Source organism: Amblyomma mixtum, chromosome 10 (assembly GCF_055824585.1).
Source record: "Amblyomma mixtum isolate Tamu chromosome 10, ASM5582458v1, whole genome shotgun sequence".
Classification (NCBI taxonomy): Eukaryota; Metazoa; Arthropoda; class Arachnida; order Ixodida; family Ixodidae; genus Amblyomma; species Amblyomma mixtum.
The window spans coordinates 6,421,134-6,442,807 of NC_143021.1; the positions used below are offsets into that span (position 1 = coordinate 6,421,134).

At 46.4% G+C, this 21,674-nt stretch overlaps 2 protein-coding genes across 2 annotated transcripts in view; both read right to left on the bottom strand.

Moving 5' to 3' along the window:
* The window catches only part of LOC149325055 (epoxide hydrolase 1-like), an 82,806-nt gene that overhangs the window by 33,986 nt on the left and 27,146 nt on the right, over positions 1–21,674 (bottom strand). Inside the window, exons 2-3 of the mRNA XM_089563687.1 lie at positions 19,553–19,694; positions 5,890–6,188 (exon numbers count right to left, since the gene is read on the bottom strand). Coding sequence (XP_089419813.1) covers positions 5,890–6,188; positions 19,553–19,694 — 441 coding nt within the window. The remainder of the gene's footprint in view (positions 1–5,889; positions 6,189–19,552; positions 19,695–21,674) is intronic.
* Positions 8,949–17,647, bottom strand: LOC149325056 (uncharacterized). The gene has a single exon (XM_089563689.1). The coding sequence runs from the start codon at positions 17,635–17,637 to the stop codon at positions 16,210–16,212; it is 1,428 nt and encodes a 475-aa protein (XP_089419815.1). The 5' UTR covers positions 17,638–17,647; the 3' UTR covers positions 8,949–16,209.

Below are 21,674 nucleotides of genomic sequence, written 5' to 3' on the forward strand. Positions count from 1 at the left end.
ATCGCGGATGGCCCGGGCGCGTCAGCGCACTCCGCGCGCCACATGACGGGAACGTCACGGCTCTGAGCGACCTTGAGCGGGCGGCACAGACTTTTCCGGCCCCGGATCGCGGACGGAGTGAAAAAGGCGAGCGCCTTTTTCAATCCGCGCAGACCGAGCCTCAGCCGCGGACCGGGATTGTTTTTGCTCTTTCTTGCTTCTAGGCGCGCTCGTCTGGCTAGCTATCCTGAATGAAGTCGGCTTTGCTCCGTGCTGGCGCCTTTCGTTTTGGCGCGCTTTTCGCCGAATTTGCAGCTCGAGTGCGGCAATGTGTGTCCTGCTTTTCGTGTTTCGCTCACTGCGCTGTTCACTCCGCGTATGCTGCGCTGCGACGTAGTGTGTATTTGAGCGTGTGCGTAAATACCCGCTTTGCTTTGTTGTTTCGTCTAATTTGAGCGAATTTGGAAAGAAGGCGCTCAGTGAGCCAGTATCTGGTAAAACTGCTCTGGACTCAGCCGCAGCAAGCGTTTGTACTCTCCGGGTCGCATTCGAGTAGGTCCTCGTAAAGCAGGTCCTGCATGCCCAAGCACTTTTTTTCCAACCATGACTTCGCCCAGCATAACAGCTTTTAGCCACGAAAGCTTCCTCCTCGTCCTCAGTTTTTGCGACTCAAGCTGCGCCTCTCGTAGCTCCTCAAAGGTGTTATGTAATCCCAGGGCCATGAGTTTTTCTGTAGACGTGTAGCGTGGTAGTCGGAGCGCAGTCATATACGCTTTGCGTAGCAAGGCATCCGCTTGTTGTATTTCGTTTTTGTTGAGGCACTGGTAGGGTAGGCTGTACGTGATTCGACTAACTACTAGGCTTCTGACTAGTTTTAGTCTGTCCTCTTCACGCATGCCATGTCGCCTGTTGGTGATGCGGGTGATCATGCGTGCGACTTGTAGCGTTGCTGCTTTCAGTAGGGTAAAAGTGTGAGTACTGCGCTGGTTGGATTGAACCCACATGCCCAATATTCTTATCGGTGTCTTTTCGGGTATGGGCGTCCCTTCTAGGTAGACGTTGAGTTTTAGGTCCTCGTTGGTTGGGACGGTCCGGTGTTGCTTGCCTCTCCAGACTCTCAGCAGTTCCGATTTCTCGGTCGAGTATGCGAGTCCTCTTTCAGCGAGGTATTGCTCTACACAAGAGGCCGCTTGCTGTAGCCTTTCTTCCTTCTCTCCGAGACAGCCCGTGTTTGTCCAGACTGTTATATCGTCAGCATACATTGCATGCCTGATGCCTTCGATGTTCTCTAGTTTTCGAGCTAGGCCTATCATAGCTACGTTGAAGAGTAGGGGTGAGATAACTGACCCTTGGGGTGTTCCCTTGTTTGGAATGCGAATTTTGTCCGATCGAAGGTCTCCTATGCCGATGGTGGCAGTTCTATCGGACAGGAAGGCTTTGACGAAGCCGTGGATTCTGCGTCCGCAATCCAGGTTGTCTAGGCCCGTAAGGATCGCTTCGTGGCTGACGTTATCGAATGCCCCCTTGATGTCCAGGGCCATTATGACATTTTCTCCCGTCCGAGGTACGTTTCGCAGGACATCTTCTTGTATTTGGAGGAGAACGTCCTGCGTCGAGAGCTTCGCTCTGAAGCCGAACATGGTATGTGGTACACAGTCGTTATCTTCCATGTAATTTTGCAGTCTTAAAGTTACAACCCGTTCGTAAAGCTTGCCAAGGCACGACGTGAGTGATAAGGGCCTGATGTTTTCAATTTGTAGCTTTTTATCAGGTTTAGGTATCATTATTACTTTGGCGTGTTTCCAATCTTCGGGAACCGTCTCCGCCTCCCAGTTAAGAAAGCTGACGAGCTCTTGTATGAGGTCGTCGCTCAGGTTGCGGATTAGGGCGTTGTCGATTCTGTCCGCTCCGGCTGCCGTGTTTCTGGTGGTGTTTCTTATGGCCGCGTAAACCTCTTCCACAGTTATGGGGCGGTCGAGGTTCTCGTTTTCGGCTCCTCGATACGTTCCTTGGTATCGCGGGGGATTGTGATCGCCGAAACATTTTTCTCGTGCCTTCTCCAGTAGGGCGATGTCTGATCCCTCGAAGGAGTGGATGAACCTGTGGATGGCTTTATTGTTTTCTGATTTTATTTTGGTCGGATCGATTAGTGCTCTTAAGAGATTCCAGGTTCTGGCTGTGCTAGAGTTCCCCTAAGCGAGTCGCTGAGTTGTTCCCAATTTTGTTTCGCGAGTTGCATCGCGTATTCTTCCGCCTTTGCCGTAATTTCTGCTATCTTAAGCTGTTGCAAACAACGACTGGAAGAGCGCTCCTGCAGAGGCTCGGATACTGCGAGCAGATGCGAGAAATGTCGAGGACGGCAACGATCCCCGACGAGCTTCGCAAGACGCTCAAGGTAGCTCCAATACCAAAAAACATGGATCCCAACCTCCATCGAGGCAGAAGAGAAGCGAGGGCCGAATTCATCGAGAAAACATACGCTCCTCAAGCCACGACCGTGTATAAAGACGCGTCTTGGAGAGGAGGAGATACCAAAATCGCTGTAGCGGCGGTGGTCGATTCGTCTTTACGCGAAACGACCAGCGCGTCTCTTCGAGGCTGCACAGCTGCAGAGTCCGAGGAAGTAGCCGTTGCTCTAGCGGTGGCGGAGGGCTATAGAACCGGGCGGTCACTAACAATACTCACGGACTCTCAAACAGCCTGCCGAAATTACATGAATGGCAGGATAGGTCGTCACGCGCTCCGTATACTCCTCGCAGCGAGCGACAGAATTAAAAACCAGGAAGAACAAAACGACAAGATCCCACACAAAATTGTGTGGGTACCGGGGCACACGGGGGTGGCAGGGAACCAAGAGGCCGACAGGATAGCTCGAGGATACATTACTTTCCGAGCATCCGACGAGACCGCCGAACTCGCGCCAGCACCCAGGGAATATTCGGCCATACTACAAAACTATAGAGGCAGAAGAATGCGATATCCCCCGCCGCACAAATCTCTCAGCAGAGAGGAAGCTGTCACTTGAAGACAATTACAAACAGGCTGTTTCCCAAACCTACATATACTAAACAAAATGCACCCTACGATATACACGGACAAATGTCCCTGGTGCGACGGAAAACCTACTCTATACCACATCACATGGGCCTGCCAAAACATACACGTGGTCCCCAAAATACAAAACCCGAGTGCGGAGCAGTGGGAGACTCTGCTGTCCAGCGACCGCTGTGAAGACCAACAAGGTCTGGTACAGCGAGCTCAACGGGCGGCAGTGGCCAGCGGAGCCCTGGACTGAGGGCAACCGACCACTGATTAGAGGCGGACGACTTCGGCAGAGAAGGCTCCTGGGGGTAGAACCAAGACGTCTCTGAAGATGCCCCCAAACCGCAGGAAAAACCATTAGTGTAAATAAAGTTTTCCCTTCCTTCCTTCCTTCCTCGTCCTCAGACGCTTCAATGGCTACAGCCAGTGCGGCGAGACGACGTTTTCACTCGGCGTTCATGTTGAAGCTCTCGGCAGCTGAGTTTTCGAAGCCACGCAAACAGCGCAAGCACGCCGTGGACGAGAGGATGCGCGGATTATCCGCTGCGTTCGTGTGAATGCTCGACGTCCGGACCGTCTCCCGGAGCTTGGTCACGCGTCACGATAAAGGTGGGTTCAGACGAGCTGACCGGATTGCGGATGGTCCGCGCGCGTCAGCGCGGTTATCGTGACGCGTACTCCGTGACGCGTGACGCGTAGCCCGGTACTCCGGTAAGGGCAACGGTAGCACGGTATGCTAAAGGTGCCAAGTAAAGAGATTTAGCATACTGGGGACGTATTGTATCTTAGTTTACGTGCGACAGCTGCGCATGCGCAAAGGCGTGGTCGGGTAGCACCGCTTCGCGAGCGCAACAGGTGTACGTAAAACCGGTATACGTCTCCGGTAGTACGCCTCCGGTATGCTAAATCTCTCTTAGCGTAACCAGACAGCCGTACGGTAAATACGGTAACGCGCTGCCGTTACTACCGTTGCCAGGCTTGCCAGCCACATATTTGCCGTACGGTAGCATTTGCCTTAATGCAGCAGTTGACTGTGTTTACCGTGCGGTGGCGCTAAAACTCTCTATTGCTGAAGGTGTCGTCTACTATCGGCTTCGCCGTCGCCTGTAGTCTTTGCGAAAGCGCGTGACTTCCAGCACAAATTCTGGCGTGCAGCTCGGACAGCGAGGGCCTCTCCTGAGCTTTCCCTGACACGGGGGTACGGAAGGAACTTTACTGCAGGCGCTGCTTGGGCAGCACAGCCGGCCTGAATGGATGCGGCATTGGTCTTTCCCATAAGCAGGGTGTATTTAACACCTGAAGCTGTTTATGGGACGTGCAATTACCTAAAAAATGAAAAGAAAAAGGAAGGAAAAAACGCAGTCCTCGGTGGAGTCTGTGCCATGAGCCAAGTAATGCGGGAGCCAGTGAAAGAAGATAAAGGATAGGCGTACTTGCGACCACTCGGCGTCACCAGCACGCACACAGAGGCGGCTTAGAACGAGACCTCGGGCACAGCAGCCGACCGAACTTGGCCGCCAAATTAAGTCAGTCATTTTATTCAGGCAGCAGTAATAGGTGCCTAGGAGGCAGACATAAAGGCAAATTAATGCCTGACTCAGTGTCGGCCCCCTTCCCAAACACATCACTCAACAGCAGTTACAGTCACATCGTTGAACAGTTCCGATCAGTAATCACCACCATAAAAGGAACACATTAAGACAGCACAGCACACAGGGCCAAGTCATACTGCGAGGAAACAAACAGCTAAAATAAGTGGCATGTAGTCAGAGAAAACAAACAAGCATGAACAATAAAGCATTCATAACAAAAACCATCTGGTGTCTACTTAGAACCCAGAAAAAAAAGGAAATAGTCAAAATTCTGTGCTCATAAAAAAATGTGTTAATGTTTTTTTAAAGGCTTGAGCTGAAGAACTTGAGAAAAAACAGCGCTTGCAGACAAAGGACCAGAACAAGAAGGACACACAACTGCGCTGACTAACAACTTTTATTTGGGAAGGGGGCCGATCCGCGCCTTTTATACAGAACTGGAGGGAATGATGCGCACGCGCACAGATCAGCAAAGTGATCTTTTCTGATCAGCAAAGTGATCTTTAAACTTTTCTGTAAAAACTTCTCTGTTATTTCACCTTAGGTTTTATCGCCCACACGTTTTTTACGATTCACTGCTTGTTTTTAGAGATCTGTTGTCTGTTCAATTTCATGTTTTAGTGACCACCTTTCCTGCTTGTTTTTATTCTCATCGGCTTCTCAGGTTTTTGCTTGTATCTGTTTTAACGCTTTTAATTCCGTCATCTTTTAGCTGTGCCGCTTTTTTACATCTTCCGCAGGCTTTTCCTGCACTTTTTATGCTTGTCTGTTCATCTCTGTCACCTTTCATCGTCATTCGTTTAGCCGTGTTGGTTGTTGGCTTCTTCGGGATCTTTTTAGAACTTTTTGGAATTGTTTCTTTACGCTCTCTGCCTTTGTTTCCCCCGTTGTTTCTATCTCTTTTTTTTTTCTTTTTTCTTCTCTCGCTTGTTTTGGCTGCGTTGTTGGTTATCAGTGACGATAAGAATAGTTGGTCTATGTGTTGGCTCTTTCCATGCTCCCACTTTGCTGATCTGTGCGCGTGCGCATCATTCCCTCTAGTTTGTATAAAAGGCGCGGGTCGGCCCCCTTCCGAAATAAAAGTTGTTAGTCAGCGCAGTTGTGTGTCCTTCTTGTTCTGGTCCTTTGTCTGCAAGCGCTGTTTTTTCTCGAGATGAATCCCAACCAACTCGCCCAGCAACACACCTTGCTGAAGAACTGTCAGTAATGATATTCATAACCACGGCGTGCTTATTCAAGAGGTCAGGTTGTGACGCCAGCTGTGCGGGCCGCTCACCTTGGGCTCCGGCCGGGGCCTGGCGTACATGAAGTGGACGCGGATGCCCTCGATGGTGGTGTGGTAGTGCTCGTAGGCGTTGAGGCGCTGCTCCTGGGCGCGCCAGTCGAAGCGGTCCTTCCAGTGGTCCACCACGCGGCGCAGCTCGTGCGCGTTGAAGCCGTACTCGAAGCGGCTGTCGCGCAGCGGCTCCACGAACCGCGTGGCCGCCAGCCGCCGGCGCAGGTCCGCGAGGGCCTCTTCCGGCGCGTGCACCGTGAAGCGGGAGATGGTCGGGTCGTCCTCGGGCGCGGCGCGCACTGCGACGCCCGGCAGAGAGCGTGAGCAGGCTGTCGTCTGCTGTAGGGTTCGTGATTAAAGGCGGATTGCTTGATCTGTAGATACTGCAATCACCACACGGCGATTTTAGCAGGGTGGTACAAGCATGATTTCAAACTATGGCAAGAACAGAAAAAAAATGCACTGAGCACTGGTTATACAATAGAAGGCCCAAAAATACACAGGGCACGGCTAGGCTCAGTAACAACAAATATAGCAAAACTATTGAAATCTTTCACAACGTCTATGCACAGTCAACTAAATCTGTTAACATCAAAATAAGAAGACCAGATCAGAAGTGGATAACTCACGAGATAGCACAGTTGTGCTGTGCAAAAGATAAAGCGTGGCAAAAATGTAGGAAGCAACCTGAAGATAAAGCTCGAAGAGATGAATATCGCGCTCTGCGGAATCAGGTAACGGCGAAAATGCGTCTGGCGAAAAGATCCTTCTACGCACGACAGTTTTCACTGAACAAACATGACGGAAAGAAAACGTGGCAAATTGCCAATGAACTGATGGGTAGACAGAGAAAAGCTTCCGTTGATGAAGCAGTAAAAAAGAATTTTCCAAAAGAGAACGTGAAAGTGCTGTGTGAAAAATTTAATGACGTGTTTATACACACAACCGAAAAATTGCGGAATATAGTTGTCAGTAGGCCTGTACCACATCGACCGAAGCGGACATGTGTGCATACTGCATATCTGCCACTGATATCAGTGGACGAGCTATGGAGCATCATGTGCAGAATGAAGCAGTTCAAGCCACCTGGGTATGATGGCATTCGTCTGAGAGATCTTTGCAGAAACTTTGACGCTTTGAAAGAAGTGCTTATGAACATATTGAATGGTATATTCGAAACTGGTGATATCCCCGAAGAACTTAAGATATCTGTTGTCAGGCCAATCTACAAACACGGGAAGAAAGGTGATTTTACAAATTATAGGCCGATCGCAATACTGTCATCAATAGCACATATTATGGAAAAGCATGTTGCATATGTTATGGAATCATTCTGTGAAAAATACTCTTTGAACAATGATGCGCAGTTTGGCTTCACAAGGAATAGAAGTACGACTACACTTCTTGAAGAATTTTCTGACTATGTTTACAATGCACTTGAAAATAATCACATCGTGTTAGCCTTATTTCTGGACTTAACTAAGGCATTTGACACAATAGACCATACACTACTACTCGAAAAATTAAGCTCACTTGGGTTCCGCGGTCATTTTAACAAGTTTTTTGTCAATTATTTTACAGGTAGATTGCAGTGTGTGATGCTTGATAATACGCATGGAGATTTAAAAAATGTTAAATTCGGTGTACCTCAGGGAAGTACACTTGGCCCACTACTTTTTAACATATATGTATTCGATTTGGGTTTGTTACAGCTTAAGTCAAACGTTTTTCAGTACGCTGACGACACAGCGCTAGCGCTTGAAGCTACTGATTATCGTACAGGCGTGGAGTCATTTCAAACAGATATAAGTGAAGTTGTTGACTGGTTCTCACAAAATTTCATTTTTTTAAACGTGAACAAAACAAAACTGACATGCTTTAAAAACCCTCATAAAATTGTTGCTTTCAACCAACCACTGTATCTTCATACATCCCATTGTTACCAGTGTAATTGTAAAGCTATGCAAATAGAGCGAACAGTTCTGTATCTGGGCATCCACTTTGACCAACACCTTACATGGAGCGACCACATCGTCTACCTCTCTCGAAAGATAAGGGCCATTGCGGCTATGATGTATCACCTTCGTGGTAAAGCTCCGCTCCATCTTAGGCGACTGATCTATACAGCATTAGTAGAACCTGTTTTAAAGTACGGCATTACTCTATACGGTAACTGCTCCGAATACAAGAAAGAAGCATTAAATGTTATCCTAAAAAGAATCGTCAACACTATATCGTACGGCACAAAACTACACTCGGTTGACATGAAAGAGAGATACGATGAGTTAGGCATCCTTCAAATTCGTGAACTATTTCACTTTGTTGTGTTAACACGGTATTATTATTCAAATGAATATAAGACTCCCGTAAAAAAAGATGTCACCTTGAGAAAAACAGAACGCTTTTTTAAGCCACGGGTTTACACAAACTATGGTAAAAAGATGCGCAGTTATTATGTACCGGCTGTATTTAATGAAATTCCCGATGATCTATGTATTGCAAGTAACAAACGTAGGATGATGACTGACATGAGAAATTTGTGTGCAAATGTATTTCCCTGTGTATAGCTTGAGTTCTTTCGTATGTGCAATTTTGTGTTCAAAAGTTTTTTTTTGTGTGTGTTTTGTTTGGTTTATTGTTTTTTTTTCTATGTTAGTATGAGTGTTTAGACAAGTAAAGTATACATATGAAGGTATTTCTCCACCTGCTGCCTGATCAGCCAACAAGCAAAATGTGCTTAGGCAGATCAGAATTTATGAATGTGTACGTATACAGACAAATAAAATTTTGATTTGAAAAAAAAAATAAAAAGTTAAATTATCACTCACAAAGGTTACAGCAAAGAAGCAAACTAGCAAGTAATGCATGAAATAGCATTATTGTACAGGGCTGTGTGTTGCAATGTGAGGCAATCAAGCTTTCAGCAGCACACTCCTGTCGGGGCCCACGTCTTGTTTCTAGCGTTGTTCACACAAGGGCGACACCACCCTTGCATGGTGCGCATCCTGCCGCAGCAGCTCAGCTCCCCCCCCCCCCTCCCGAATTAAAGGGCACCGAGGTCATGTACTAAATGCAGCTTTCTTTTCCCTATATACTAATCCCATGGTTCTTCCTTAGCAAGCTTGTCAAGGTCTGAAAACACTACACACAATGTTCTGTTTTCTTGAATTAGAAATGTTATAGCGCAAACAAAGACACGGACAAGAGAGACGAAACACAAACAGAAGCGCTAACTGTCAACTGAATTTATTCGTAGAAAGCCACACCTTTTATAGGCCGAAGGATCGTGAGAGAAAAAAAATGACAAAAAAAACAAGGGTTGTGTCAGAGCCATCAAATCGCGAGCGCATGCGCGGGTAGGCAAGGGCATCACACTTCCGTTTATCTTCGATCTAATCAACAAGTAGCTGCATTAAAATAGTCAATCTCAGCCTGGAACAGAGATAAAGAAGGTTCGCTGACGCACTCGCTGCCAAGTTTCTGTATGTGGTAGGCTTCTAGGCTTATCCGTGCTGTCCTGTCTTTACTCTTACCAAGAACCTTTGTCTCCTCCAACCGGGCCACGCATGCTCCACACATGCACTTACATGTGCAACAAGATGCTTGTATTTATCACTTTTGTTTTGTAAATTTAGGGCGTGTTCCCCTAGACGGTCGTTGACACAACGTCCAGTTTGGCCTACATAAAACTTTCCACAAGACAGGGGAATGGAATAAACTACCAACTCGCCCAACCAATGAACTACCAACTCGCCCAACAGGAAGTTTTAATGAACAATGTTCTATGACCCCAACAATTTTTTGTAATGTTTTTGCTCTTTAACTTGTGTCGGTAACAAAAGTTTTTGTATAGCAACGGAATTTTGTGCAGTTACTACAGCAAAGCTCTACAGACTACAGAAAAGTGATGCAGAAAAAAACACAGTACTACAAATACTACCAAATAATAGAAAAATCTGTCGTTACGACTAAGCATTTTGTGGTATTTGTACATGATTCTATCCTTCTTTTTCGATTGAGTTCCCCTAATTGGTGTGGCATTTCTCAGAGAGACCCAGCGCAGAAACACAGGACGATAAGCATCAGTTGCCACTTAGCACTCGTCCTGCCCTGCCTTTCTTCACATTTAGCGCATGTCTCGCGCTAAATGTGGTTTAAAGATGGCTTTTTTCTGTCTGCCTTCATGTTCGTCCGGCAGCAAATGACGCATTTATTGTCGAGGAAGTTGGATTTAAAAATGTAACTTTTTTTCGCACTCTTCATTCAAACTCGTGACGTAAAAACCAAAAGGACTCTACAAACTCCACGATTTTTTGGCAGCGGTGGCAGCTCGTGGAAACACCTGTAAAAGTGGAATCCTCCTTGTTATAGGTTAAAACCACTTTTATTATTTCATTAAGAATCAATCTACAATGTTGCTGCTGCCGCTGCCATAGCATTGCCATGCAGTTCTGTTTTGTATGTTTTATTTTTCTTAGGCTTTACCCTGTTTTGTGCTCAGATTTTCTAAGTGTCAGCTATTTCCCGTACTTGCCTCTAATGTCAATTACTCGTTGTTAAGATCGGAGTACACGGGCCTGGGAAGAATTAGTACTGGACGTGACCCATCGCGAAGCAAAGATGCGTCGAGGGTTGGCGACGGCGGCAGCAGCGGCGGAAGCAGAGGCGACGGCGGCAAGTGGCCGAGTCTGTTCTCGGGTCGCCGGACGGAGTGGTGCTGCGCAGGGTCACGCGGTTGCTGTTGACCGAAAAGCGGCTGTGTCCTCGACAGAGGTCTCGTGTTTCGGACGTCCGGCGGGTGAGTTCGAGGACGTTCACCTGCAGGGAGACTGCGGGAGACCCCTTTCCAGCGGAGGCAACGCACAGAAGACTTGCAGCAGTGGTCAGGTGACGCATCAGTGTTTGATGACTCTGTCTTCCCCTTCCCATCGACAGAGCTGCGAGAGAGCGATAGAGCCCAGCACTGCTCCCTGCCCTGGGTGGTACCACCAGTGTCCACAACTGCCCGCCTGATTGGAGATCAATCACCGAACTTTATTCCCTAGTCAGGGACCTGGGCAATACGAAGCGTATTTAACGGAATGTTGTTTTGTGACCGAAGCAGTCCCATCTAGACTGTAAATATGTAAAATAAACCTTCTGTACAGTTTCCTCCATAACGGAGTAGGACACCGTCCTTCGGAGCCGGTACCTGCGGCGCTGAACGAGTCAGTCAACACCAGGGCCCCTCCGTCTCCAACACTGGTGGCAGTGGTGGGATTGAAGCGCAATTCTACAGAGGAAGGATTGGTGCCGTAATTCTCACGAATACCACTTCCGCAAGCGCGCTGGCATAGCCAAGAAATCATTTAAAGCGAAAACAGAAACAACCAAAACGACCTGTAGACAAACTTCCTTGGCTTTTTGATAAGCGGTATCACAGCCTGCTTTATGTCTGCATTCGATAAGCAAGCTGCCGTGAAAAATACAGGCATCACTCACTGAAACCATGGGCGGTGAAGCATCCCCACAAGGACAGTGCAGGTTCGTGGTCAAGCAGGGAAAGGTGCAGAGAAGACCAATGTTCTACACTCGTCTCATCATCTAAGAAGGAAAGGGCGATGAAACGGCAAACTCTAAAGGTTCCTTTATTCGTTTTCCCCCATCTCCACTCAGATTAACCAAGTCGTACGAGTCAAGCGATACAGAGGGAAGAGCAACGCAGTTACCACTAAAGACACAGAAGTAATTAGCATGTATCCACTACATTTACTTAGCAGGTACTGCTTTATGCTTCAAGCCGTGCTCTACAATTAAGCCAAGTGAGGGATAAGAGGCACTTTTCAGCAAAGAAAAATATGCGTGATAACTGGCTTGCTATTTTTTGCAATGTATATGGGAAGTTGAAATGCTGTTTCCAGGAAAAGGCCCCAAAAAAATTCTGAACGCCGAAATTAGGCTGAGACTGTATTCTGGCATTTCATTATTAAAAATTGGTGTCTTCGAGAGGTAATCTTGATCCCACGTAAACCTGGTTTATTAGTAAAGGATAAAATTACACGTATGTTCACAAATACAATGAGCCGGTAGTTAGTGCTTCCGTCCTCTTTTTTTACTGTATTATCCTTTAATATATTCTAAAATTGTTCTAAGACATGCCAGGAAGTAGAAGCATCCACTACCCTAGCCTGCTGCAAAAGTTTTGAGGTGAAATGATTTTTTGCGCGCTTTACTACACGAATAATGCTGTTTCTGCTCAAAAGATATTTTTGTCACGGCAATAAGACACGAACAAAACATTACATAAGCTTTAGATAATCTTTACACGTTAATAAAACCTTTGATTGACGTTCAAAGGTGAGATAAAACGTACCTCACTTTCTGTCATCATCATCATCAGCCTGAATATGCCTACTGCAGGGCAAAGGCCTCTCCCATGTCTCTCTAATTAAACCTGTCATTTTCCAGTTAAAGCCACCGTATCCCCGCAAACTTCTTAATCTCATCCGCCCACCTAATGTTACTCCGCCCCCAGCTACGCTTGCCTTCTCTTGGAATCTGTAGTTGCATTAACTGGACATTAGTGCTTGTGTGGTGTGCATTTCACTAGTGTATCCTTTTGTTTGAAGGTTTCACAGTACAGTTTCCATGAACTGCATTTATAGTGCTACAATGTTGCAGTAAAAATGTAATGCCGTGCCGTTAGCTCCTGCCATGTTATGAGAAATTCCCGGGTAGAGGTTCCCGGAAGTGCATTTGTAGTCACAGGAAGCTGAATGATATAGAGTACAAAGAATGAATGCACACAGGCAAACTCAATAACTATGGCCAGTTGACAGAAAGGTGTTGACAGAATGTTACTAGTAAGTATAAAGACAATTAATATAGGTTCTGTTTGTTTTAATGATCTTAACATTGTCTACAGACTTTGTAAGGGATGTTACTAAAACATTTTTTCTAACAGGGAACCTTGTACTTAGTTATTATATACTCCCTCCCGCTATCCTATCTCGCTATCCATCATGTCTCTGCCTCTCCTATATTTATTCAAATCTCCCAGGTGGAAATTTCGCAAGTGGGACCACTTGAAGTGGGTTATTGGACAGGGACCACTTGGCAAAGTGGGACCACTTGGCAAATAATTTTTTCAACAGCGCATGCTACACAAGGACACAAGACGAGGAAAGACACACACGAGCGCTGAACTGCAACTTTATTTATTTATTTATTTATTTCATTTATTTATTTATTTCATAAATACTGCCGACTGCCCTTTGGCGGTCAAGGCAGGAGTGCACAAAGAAAAAAAAAAGAAAAAATTACAAAGTAGTAACAACCAAATAACAGCAACAAAGGGCGATTACAGTACGAGAACAAAATTCAATAAGACCAATGGGAAGCAAAAAAGTACAGGCAAATCATCCGACGTCAGACAGACTAAGTGAACAGAATAAAAACAAGGAAATCGAAATACACTGTGTACTAGACGCGCTACTGCGATACATGAGCCGAAACAGCAGACAAAAAAGATTCTGAAGATACCAGGTTGGTGATATCGCTTGGCAGTCGGTTCCATTCGGAAATGGTGCGTGGAAAGAAGGAACAAGAATATGCTTTTGTTCGGCATCGTGGCATCAAGATAGTCCGTTCGTGTTTGTTACGGGTGGGGCGTGTTGTGTTGTATTGCATGTAACTCTGAAAATTCAGTTTTGTTTTATTATGTATGATATTGAACAACATTTTTAGTCGGTGCTGCTTTCGACGGGATTCAAGCGTGGGAAGCCCAGATCTGTTGAGCAAATCAGATACCGAGACCTGCCGACCATAAGCGTGGTAAATAAACCGGAGTGCTTTCCTCTGGACGCCTTCAAGAATTTTTATATCCGTTTTTGTGTGCGGATCCCATACAGCGTCGGCGTATTCGAGCACTGGACGCACAAGTGATGTGTATGCTGTCAGTTTAGTTTTGCTCGTGCAATGCTTTAGGCGGTGCTTTAAAAACCGAAGTTTTTTGGACGCTGCTGAGACAATGGACTGGATGTGTACGCTCCAGTTCAGGTTGGATGTCATGGTTACCCCAAGATATTTCACCTGAGTCACTGAGTTGATCGGAAGGCCATTGATTTTGTATGTGCATTGGAGCGGTTGCTTCTTTCGTGTTACTGTCATTTTTCCACATTTTGAACTGTTTATACCCATTTGCCAAGTACAACACCAGCTGGAAACTGCTGTTAAGTAGTCGGTTAGGAGTGTCTGGTCTTCGACTGATGTGATACTATGGTATATAACACAGTCGTCGGCGAAGAACCGACAGCGTATGCGTGAGTTGAAGGACAGGTCGTTCAAATAAATAAGGAAGAGAAGCGGCCCAAGGACTGAGCCCTGGGGAACTCCTGAAAGTACTGGCGCTTTTGTGGAATTAGATTCAGATATCTGAACAAACTGATGCCGCTGTGTAAGGTAGGAATCTAACCATTGGACTACTTGCCGATTATTTAACCACCACCTTATTTTTAACAAAAGATTGCCATGCGATACCCGGTCAAACGCTTTTTCGAAGTCAATGAAAATTAAATCTACCTGTCCATTATTGTCTAGCGACATCATAATTTCATTGGTAATATGAATAAGCTGCGTCACTGTCGACAAGCCTTGCCGAAACCCATGCTGGCTTTCAATAAAAAAACCGCTTCCCTCTAGGAATGAACTTATGTGCTTGAAAATAAAATGTTCTAATACCTTACTGGACGTACATAACAAAGAAATTGGCCTGTAATTCTTCACGCAAAGCTTGTCTCCTGATTTGTGAATGGGTACCACCTTTGCTGTTTTCCAGTCGTTTGGAATTTCTCCTGTCCTGAGACTTTCAGTAAAAATAATGAAAAGGTATTTAGCGCACCACTCAGCATATCTGTACAGAAAAGCGTTAGGGATATCGTCTGGTCCAGAGGATTTTTTTGTGTTCAACTCCAATAGAGCCGAAACAATACCCTCCTCGTTAATAATTAGGTCTGGCAGATTGAAATGGCTAGTTCGAGATTCGGAGACTGAGTTGCTGTTACTCAGGAATACAGAAGAAAAGTGCTCATTGAAGGCAGTCGCTAAACGGAGGGAGTCGGTAACAACTGTGTTGTTAAGGAGAAGTTTGTTAACCGGGTCTTTTTTCTGTGACAGATGCCTCCAGAACTTTTGGGGGTCAGTTTTTAGAAAATTGTGCATCTTGACATTAAAAAAGTGGTACCGTGAAGATTTTATTTTTGAACGCAGTTCAGCCCGAAGAGCCGGCAAAGCACCACCAACTTTATTGCTTGACCTTGATAAGCGCTTCACGCGACGTTTTAACTGTATGATCTCGCGTGTTATCCAGGGACACGCGATTTTCAGCTTCTTATGTTTAAGCGGCACGTACTTGTTGATACATTGATGAACCGTACTTTTGAATTCTAACCACAAGTCGTTCACACTTGTACGCCCATCAGTGTATTTTTTGGCAAAGGATTCATACGTAACTTCAAGCTGATCTAGAACGCTTTCATCCTGAGCATTGTTGAAGTCGCGAAACACTTTTCCTGCCTGATGAACAATTACTGGTCGCAGCAATTCGCTTTTAAAGAGCACCGCTTCATGGTCTGATATTCCGGGAAAGACATCTGTCGAAAAGCCCAATTGACTAACAGGGTCCGATATAAACACTAGGTCAAGAAGAGAACTGGTACTTTCTGTAATGCGCGTAGGTTTCTGAACAACCTGGTTTAAGTTATAGTTGAAAGCAATGCTGAGCAAAGCATCCGAGTTAGCGCACAAAGTTTGATCGCACAGAGAATCCCAGTTGATGTTTGGCAAGTTAAAATCGCCGCATACGATAACATGGCTATAGCGCTTTGTATGTTCATTTAAAAAGTCGTGCAAGTTGTCCAGTACAGAAGTATCAGCATTCGGTGGTCGATAAATAACACCTATTAAAAGACTAAGCTGAAGAAGACGGAGAACAACCCAAACCATTTCAGTGTTGGTGTGATGCGGTATCAGCGTATAGTCAATGCCTTTCTTTATCAGAATAGCGACACCGCCCCCTCTTGAAGTGCGGTCGCGACGAACGATTTCGTATTGATCGGATGTGATAACTGCATCATTCGGAATTGCATCATGAAGCCATGTTTCTGTCAGAACAGCAGCGTCAGGATCGTGTGTGAAGAGGAGGCTTTCAAGTTCGTCGAATTTATTTACTATGCTTCTAGCATTAATGTTAAGCACGGAAAAGGAATTCAAGGATGTCTGTGTTCTTAGTGCTCCTGAGCTCTGTGTGTTACTTTGTGCGGACACGAGTTTGGAAACAGACCATCACTTTGGAGCGCAGGGAACTCTTTCATTGCGGGCGTCGTCCCATCGATACAGTTTGCCGTTTATTTTAATTTTGTCAAACTTGAGCATGACCTTCTCTTCTTTCAACCTTTCCTCTTTCGCACTTTCCCAGAGCTTCTTTCGTATTGACTGAACGCGAGGGGAGAAGTCCTCGGATATACTATAGCCTGAGTTTTTCAGATTTCTACAGCTTTTGAGAATTCTCTCTTTGACCCTCCCGTCAACTAGCTTAAAGATAACTGGTCTGCATTTGTCCTCAGCTGGCTTCCCTATTCTGTGGATACGCTCAATAGCCACATCCGAAATTTTCAACCGGTCCAGAAGAACATCCTTGCAGACCATGTTCTCAAGGTCTTGGGGTGTTTCGTCCTCGGTTTCCTTAACGCCAAACACAATTAGGTTGTTCCGCCTGCTTCTATTCTCTAGGTCGTCTACTTTCATAAGTAGACTGTCGACAGTTTTTTCCAGTGATTCTACTTTAGAGGTGTAGTCAGTAACCGTTGAGGAAATATCGTCTAGCTTCTTTTCGATAGCAGACAGTCTCGTGTTAGTAGAGCTTGTATTTTGTTTCAGCTGTTTAAGATCTTCCATTATTGTTTGCAGCATTTCCTGCGTCGAAGGACCTGGGTTTGGTTCTACGTCACCACACATAGCAAGCACGTCAACAAAACAATGATACATTGCTGTAAGGAGCGTAACTAACGGCCGTGGGCACGGCAGAAGCAGTAGGCACACATTGTCACTGCGGTAAGAGTAAACAGGCTGTTTGTCTCTTACCTGGACAAAAAACAGGAACGGATTTGTTAGCCGCATGGTTCCAACGCCTCCGCCGTGCCCACTGGTCGCGAACCGGGCAGAAGCTTCTCTTTTATGTGCTGTGACTGGTGACGTAGTCGATGGTGGCGTGCGATGCGCATGCAGTAGTGGTGTCCAGTTGCGCAGTCCTATCAGTTTGGTCTTCGCGATGCATTCCGATGAAGAAATCACGCCGGAAACACGATGGTCGGTCCAATTTCCAGTGCTGTCGTGGTACGCCCCCTGTGATGCGGGTTCCACGTTCACGAAAAACACGGCCTGGACAAAAAACAGGAACGGATTTGTTAGCCGCATGGTTCCAACGCCTCCGCCGTGCCCACTGGTCGCGAACCGGGCAGAAGCTTCTCTTTTATGTGCTGTGACTGGTGACGTAGTCGATGGTGGCGTGCGATGCGCATGCAGTAGTGGTGTCCAGTTGCGCAGTCCTATCAGTTTGGTCTTCGCGATGCATTCCGATGAAGAAATCACGCCGGAAACACGATGGTCGGTCCAATTTCCAGTGCTGTCGTGGTACGCCCCCTGTGATGCGGGTTCCACGTTCACGAAAAACACGGCCTGGACAAAAAACAGGAACGGATTTGTTAGCCGCATGGTTCCAACGCCTCCGCCGTGCCCACTTATTTGAGAAAAGGCGCCAACCTCTACATATATACCCTCAAAGAACCGCCCACTAGGGTAAAACCTAAAATCACTGCACGTGTCAAGCCACAAGCAAGAAAAAATATTCAAGAGTTAAGCATACAGTAGACAGGTGACCAAGGTGATTTTAGGTTTTACCCTAGTGGGCGGTTGTTTGAGGGTATATATGTAGAGGTTGGCGCCTTTTCTCAAATAAAGTTGCAGTTCAGCGCTCGTGTGTCTTTCCTCGTCTTGTGTCCTTGTGTAGCATGCGCTGTTGAAAAAATTATTATGAATAACCAACTAGCCCGTGAGCTCACCCTGTTCACTTGGCAAAGTGGGACCACTTGAGCAGGTGGGACAACTTGAGCAAGTGGGACCACTTGAGCAAGTGGGACAACTTGACAAGTGGGACCACTTTAGCAAGTGGGACCACTTAAAGTGGGTTATTGGACAGGGGTCACTTGAGCAAGTGGGACCACTTGACAAACAGGACCAATAAAAAAGTTTGAAATTTTAATTAGAACCATGAAATTTGATATTTCAGATGGTTCCAACTGGGTTTTGAAATGGGTTCCAATTGTGCCTTTGCATATTATTAAGGTGCAAAAGGAAAACTGATTTGTGAGGACTGCAGGGCAGTGCTGAGCCTGCATGGTGCATTTTCACAGGAGAACTGATACTGAGAATTGCATATACTGTCATGGAAATCAAGACACATGCACAAACATACATCACACAGAAGGAGATACAGTCAGACACTGATAACATCGACTCATGTGTACACATCCATACAACACTCTTTTGCTTCCATACATATATACCCTGCTTGTGAGACTCTCATACTGGGGCCAGTGGCGCTTGCCTATTGAGTGCAGTTATTTATATAATTTCGGCCTCAGTGATTGAGCAAATAATGAATACAATTTATTAGGTTAAGCTGCTGGCAGCTCTTATTTTAAGAGTCGGATTATGGTTCTGCCTTGTTTGTATAAAAAAAAATGTTCACATGGATCATGGTTCCACTTGATGCCCAGCTGTGGTTACTTGCAGTCTAATGGTCCCACTTTGAAAACCACTTGCTTTCTAATAGCACCACTTGAAAGCAAGTGGGACCACATGTAAAAACCACTTGTTTCAAATGGTCCCACTTGAAGGCAAGTGGGACCATTTGCAAAACCACTTGCGTTCAAGTGGCACCACTTGAAAGCAAGTGGGACCATTTGGAATCCCACTTCATATTTTCGGGACCTCGTCGGGAAGGGGTCGGGACCTCGTCAAGCTGTTCGAGCTTTTAGTCCCGTACTCCTCCTTTTCTAAGGAAATAAAATGAATGATTGATTGAATGAATATTTTCATCTGGGATCTTATCCTTATCTTCTCCCCTGTCCTTTTCAACGGCCGCAGAGCGGGTGCTGCGCGCACCAGTGCATGTCACGCCGTGGAACGTAAACATTTGAGCAGAAATCAGTCTGGTCGGAAGGCGAACTGCAAAGAAAAAGTTTTCAACTCTAACCAAAGGTCTCAAACGGTGAAACCCGATGTTTCGGCACCGACTTGGCATTTGTGGCGCGATGCAAAGAGGCCGCGGCTTCGTACTGTTCTTACGCACAAGTCTGGAGGCCGGCGGCTGGCACGCGTACCTTTCAGCCAGCAGTGAACTTGTGACATGAAGAATACATGGAAGCGAGAGTCGCAAATATCTCCGTGTGGGCAGGTGAGTCACGCGCGTGTCCGCGGGGAACGAACCTTGGCGCGTCGCGAAGGCCGTGCAGGCTGCGCGACGCGGCTGGGTTCCCGCCACTTTTCCTGCTTTTGTGGGTTCTCCCTTCTCTCCTGCTGGTTTTCGTGCCGACACCCTCGATCGCGCCGCAGGAAGGCGACTCACCGTTCTTGACGGTGGCGGGCCCCCAGTAGCCGGTGGGGTTGACCTTAAGCGGCTCGGGCGCCTGGTTGAGGAATCCCACTAGGACGGCGGCGACTATGCCGCCCACCAGAAAGCAGCTGAAAACCCGCCGGCACGAGCACATCTGCATCGGTAAAGAGGAAGTGGAAACAGCAAGCATTCCTGAATGTTGTTCAGAAGCAAACATTTCTTCTCCTGACTACCCTTCGTGCATCTGCATGATCACATTCCTGGCAAGATGACTCGTCGCACACTAACGATGTTTACAATGCTCTATACACTTTACGGCAAACATGGCAAAAATGACAGATACACAGCGTGTGGAGCGTTTTAAGCGCCCTGTACAACCATCTAGGCTCAGTTCACAGCAGTTGCATACTGAGCTCATATCCGCAGGGATCTTAGTTTGCCGACAAAAGACTAGGACAGCCTAACTTTCAGCAACAAAAACACTGATAATTGAAAGCTTAGCTTCTCAGTCTCACTTTCGCAACTTGTCACAAAGCCGCTTAAAGAGTGCAGTTAACTTGGTAGAAGGCATTTGGGACCAGAAAATGTCAATATCAAGTTTAGACTAAATGCTCGATCACGTTCCAAGGGCAGGACTAGTGCGAATCGTTAGCTTTTAAGACTCTTTGCAAACAGCCTAGAGTAATTTAAGTTTTCTTTGGACGTTAACGACAATTAATTAGGATTCAAAGTTATATATTGCGAATGCAACTTTCTCTAAACTGAACTAAAAAAAAAACAAAGACTACAGACCCCGGGATCACGCGCAGCGTTTTATGACGCATCAGCAAGAAAATTTCGCCGTTACCTTTCGAGGTACGAAAGTGCTGTGGCTAAAATAAATATAGAGGACTGCGTTAGTGACAATACCGCACTATAAAAAATTGCTTCAATTCACTCCCAATCTGCCGTGCGCGCTCAAGCGCTTCGTGCGACTGCACTCTGGAGCAAGTCTTATCAATTTTAGACGTTATGGTCACGGAACGTGGAATCGTGAACATATAGCTTAACGTCATCATTAAAATATCAGCAGGCCGTGACAGTACCTCAGATACATCCCTTAGACGCTACACAGAACGGACCTATCTACTGTTACAGGCAGATATTACCAATTTGTTTTAAACTACTATGCTCCCGCATATTATAGAAGCGAAGCCAACTTTCACTGAAACCACCAAGAAGAGCATAAAGGAATGTGTGTGCGTGCGTGCGTGTGCGTGCGCGCGTGTGTGTCTGTGTTTTTGTGTGTGTTGGTGTGCGTGCGTGTGTGTTTGTGTGTGCGCGTGCGTGCGTGCATGTGTGTTTATGTGTGTGCGCGTGCGTGCGTGTGTGTGCGGGCGTGTGTGGGGGCGTGTGTGCGTGCGTTTGGAGCAGATCAGTGAAAAATTAGTAGCGTAATCATTTTTACCTACAATATAACTAGTTAGAATGTCGGAAGAAACAACCCCATGCTGCCAGTAGGATCCGAACCCACGCCCTTCGTGTGTCGCGTACAACTGAGCTACGTCGGCGGCTGTCCAACTTTCTACTTTCGCTTGTATGTTGCATGTAGACTAACATTCAGGACGTTCACCGGCGCCACCCTGGGCAACAGCGGCGCACATGGAATGTTCTATATTACCGCGAGTACCACGTAGGAATGTGATCGAACGGAGAGGACGGCAGCTGTGTGAGAACACGCTACCTACGGCTTCAAGACTGCCAAAACCGAGGCTCTCAATAAAGGAAAATTGAGGGCAACTCCATCGAATTTCTATCCTCACTAAAAACTGATTATCTGGATTTTTTTCCCAGGAAGCTAACGTCTGTTCGACCGCAAAAGACGCCTTCGTAGCTTGTAGTGCGCCAGCCCCCGCCGGCACAACGTATGCGTGCTTCTTTCCCGTGAACGCGGTTGCGGTCGGAGACTGCAGAGGTGTCACTCGAAACCAGTGTTGTAGGCCGTTAATGAAAAAAAGTATCTCAATACGTTACAAGTGTTGTCGGTAACGCGTTACTTTTTTATGTAACTTAGTAACGTTACCATTTCGGAACTGTAACGGGTAGCGTACTTACGTTAACATTTTTCGGTAACGTGAGGTGTCACGTTACTAGT

Coding starts and splice junctions, on each gene's coding strand:
- LOC149325056 (XM_089563689.1), bottom strand. CDS start 17,637: ATGCGGCTAACAAATCCGTTCCTGTTTTTTGTCCAGGCCGTGTTTTTC.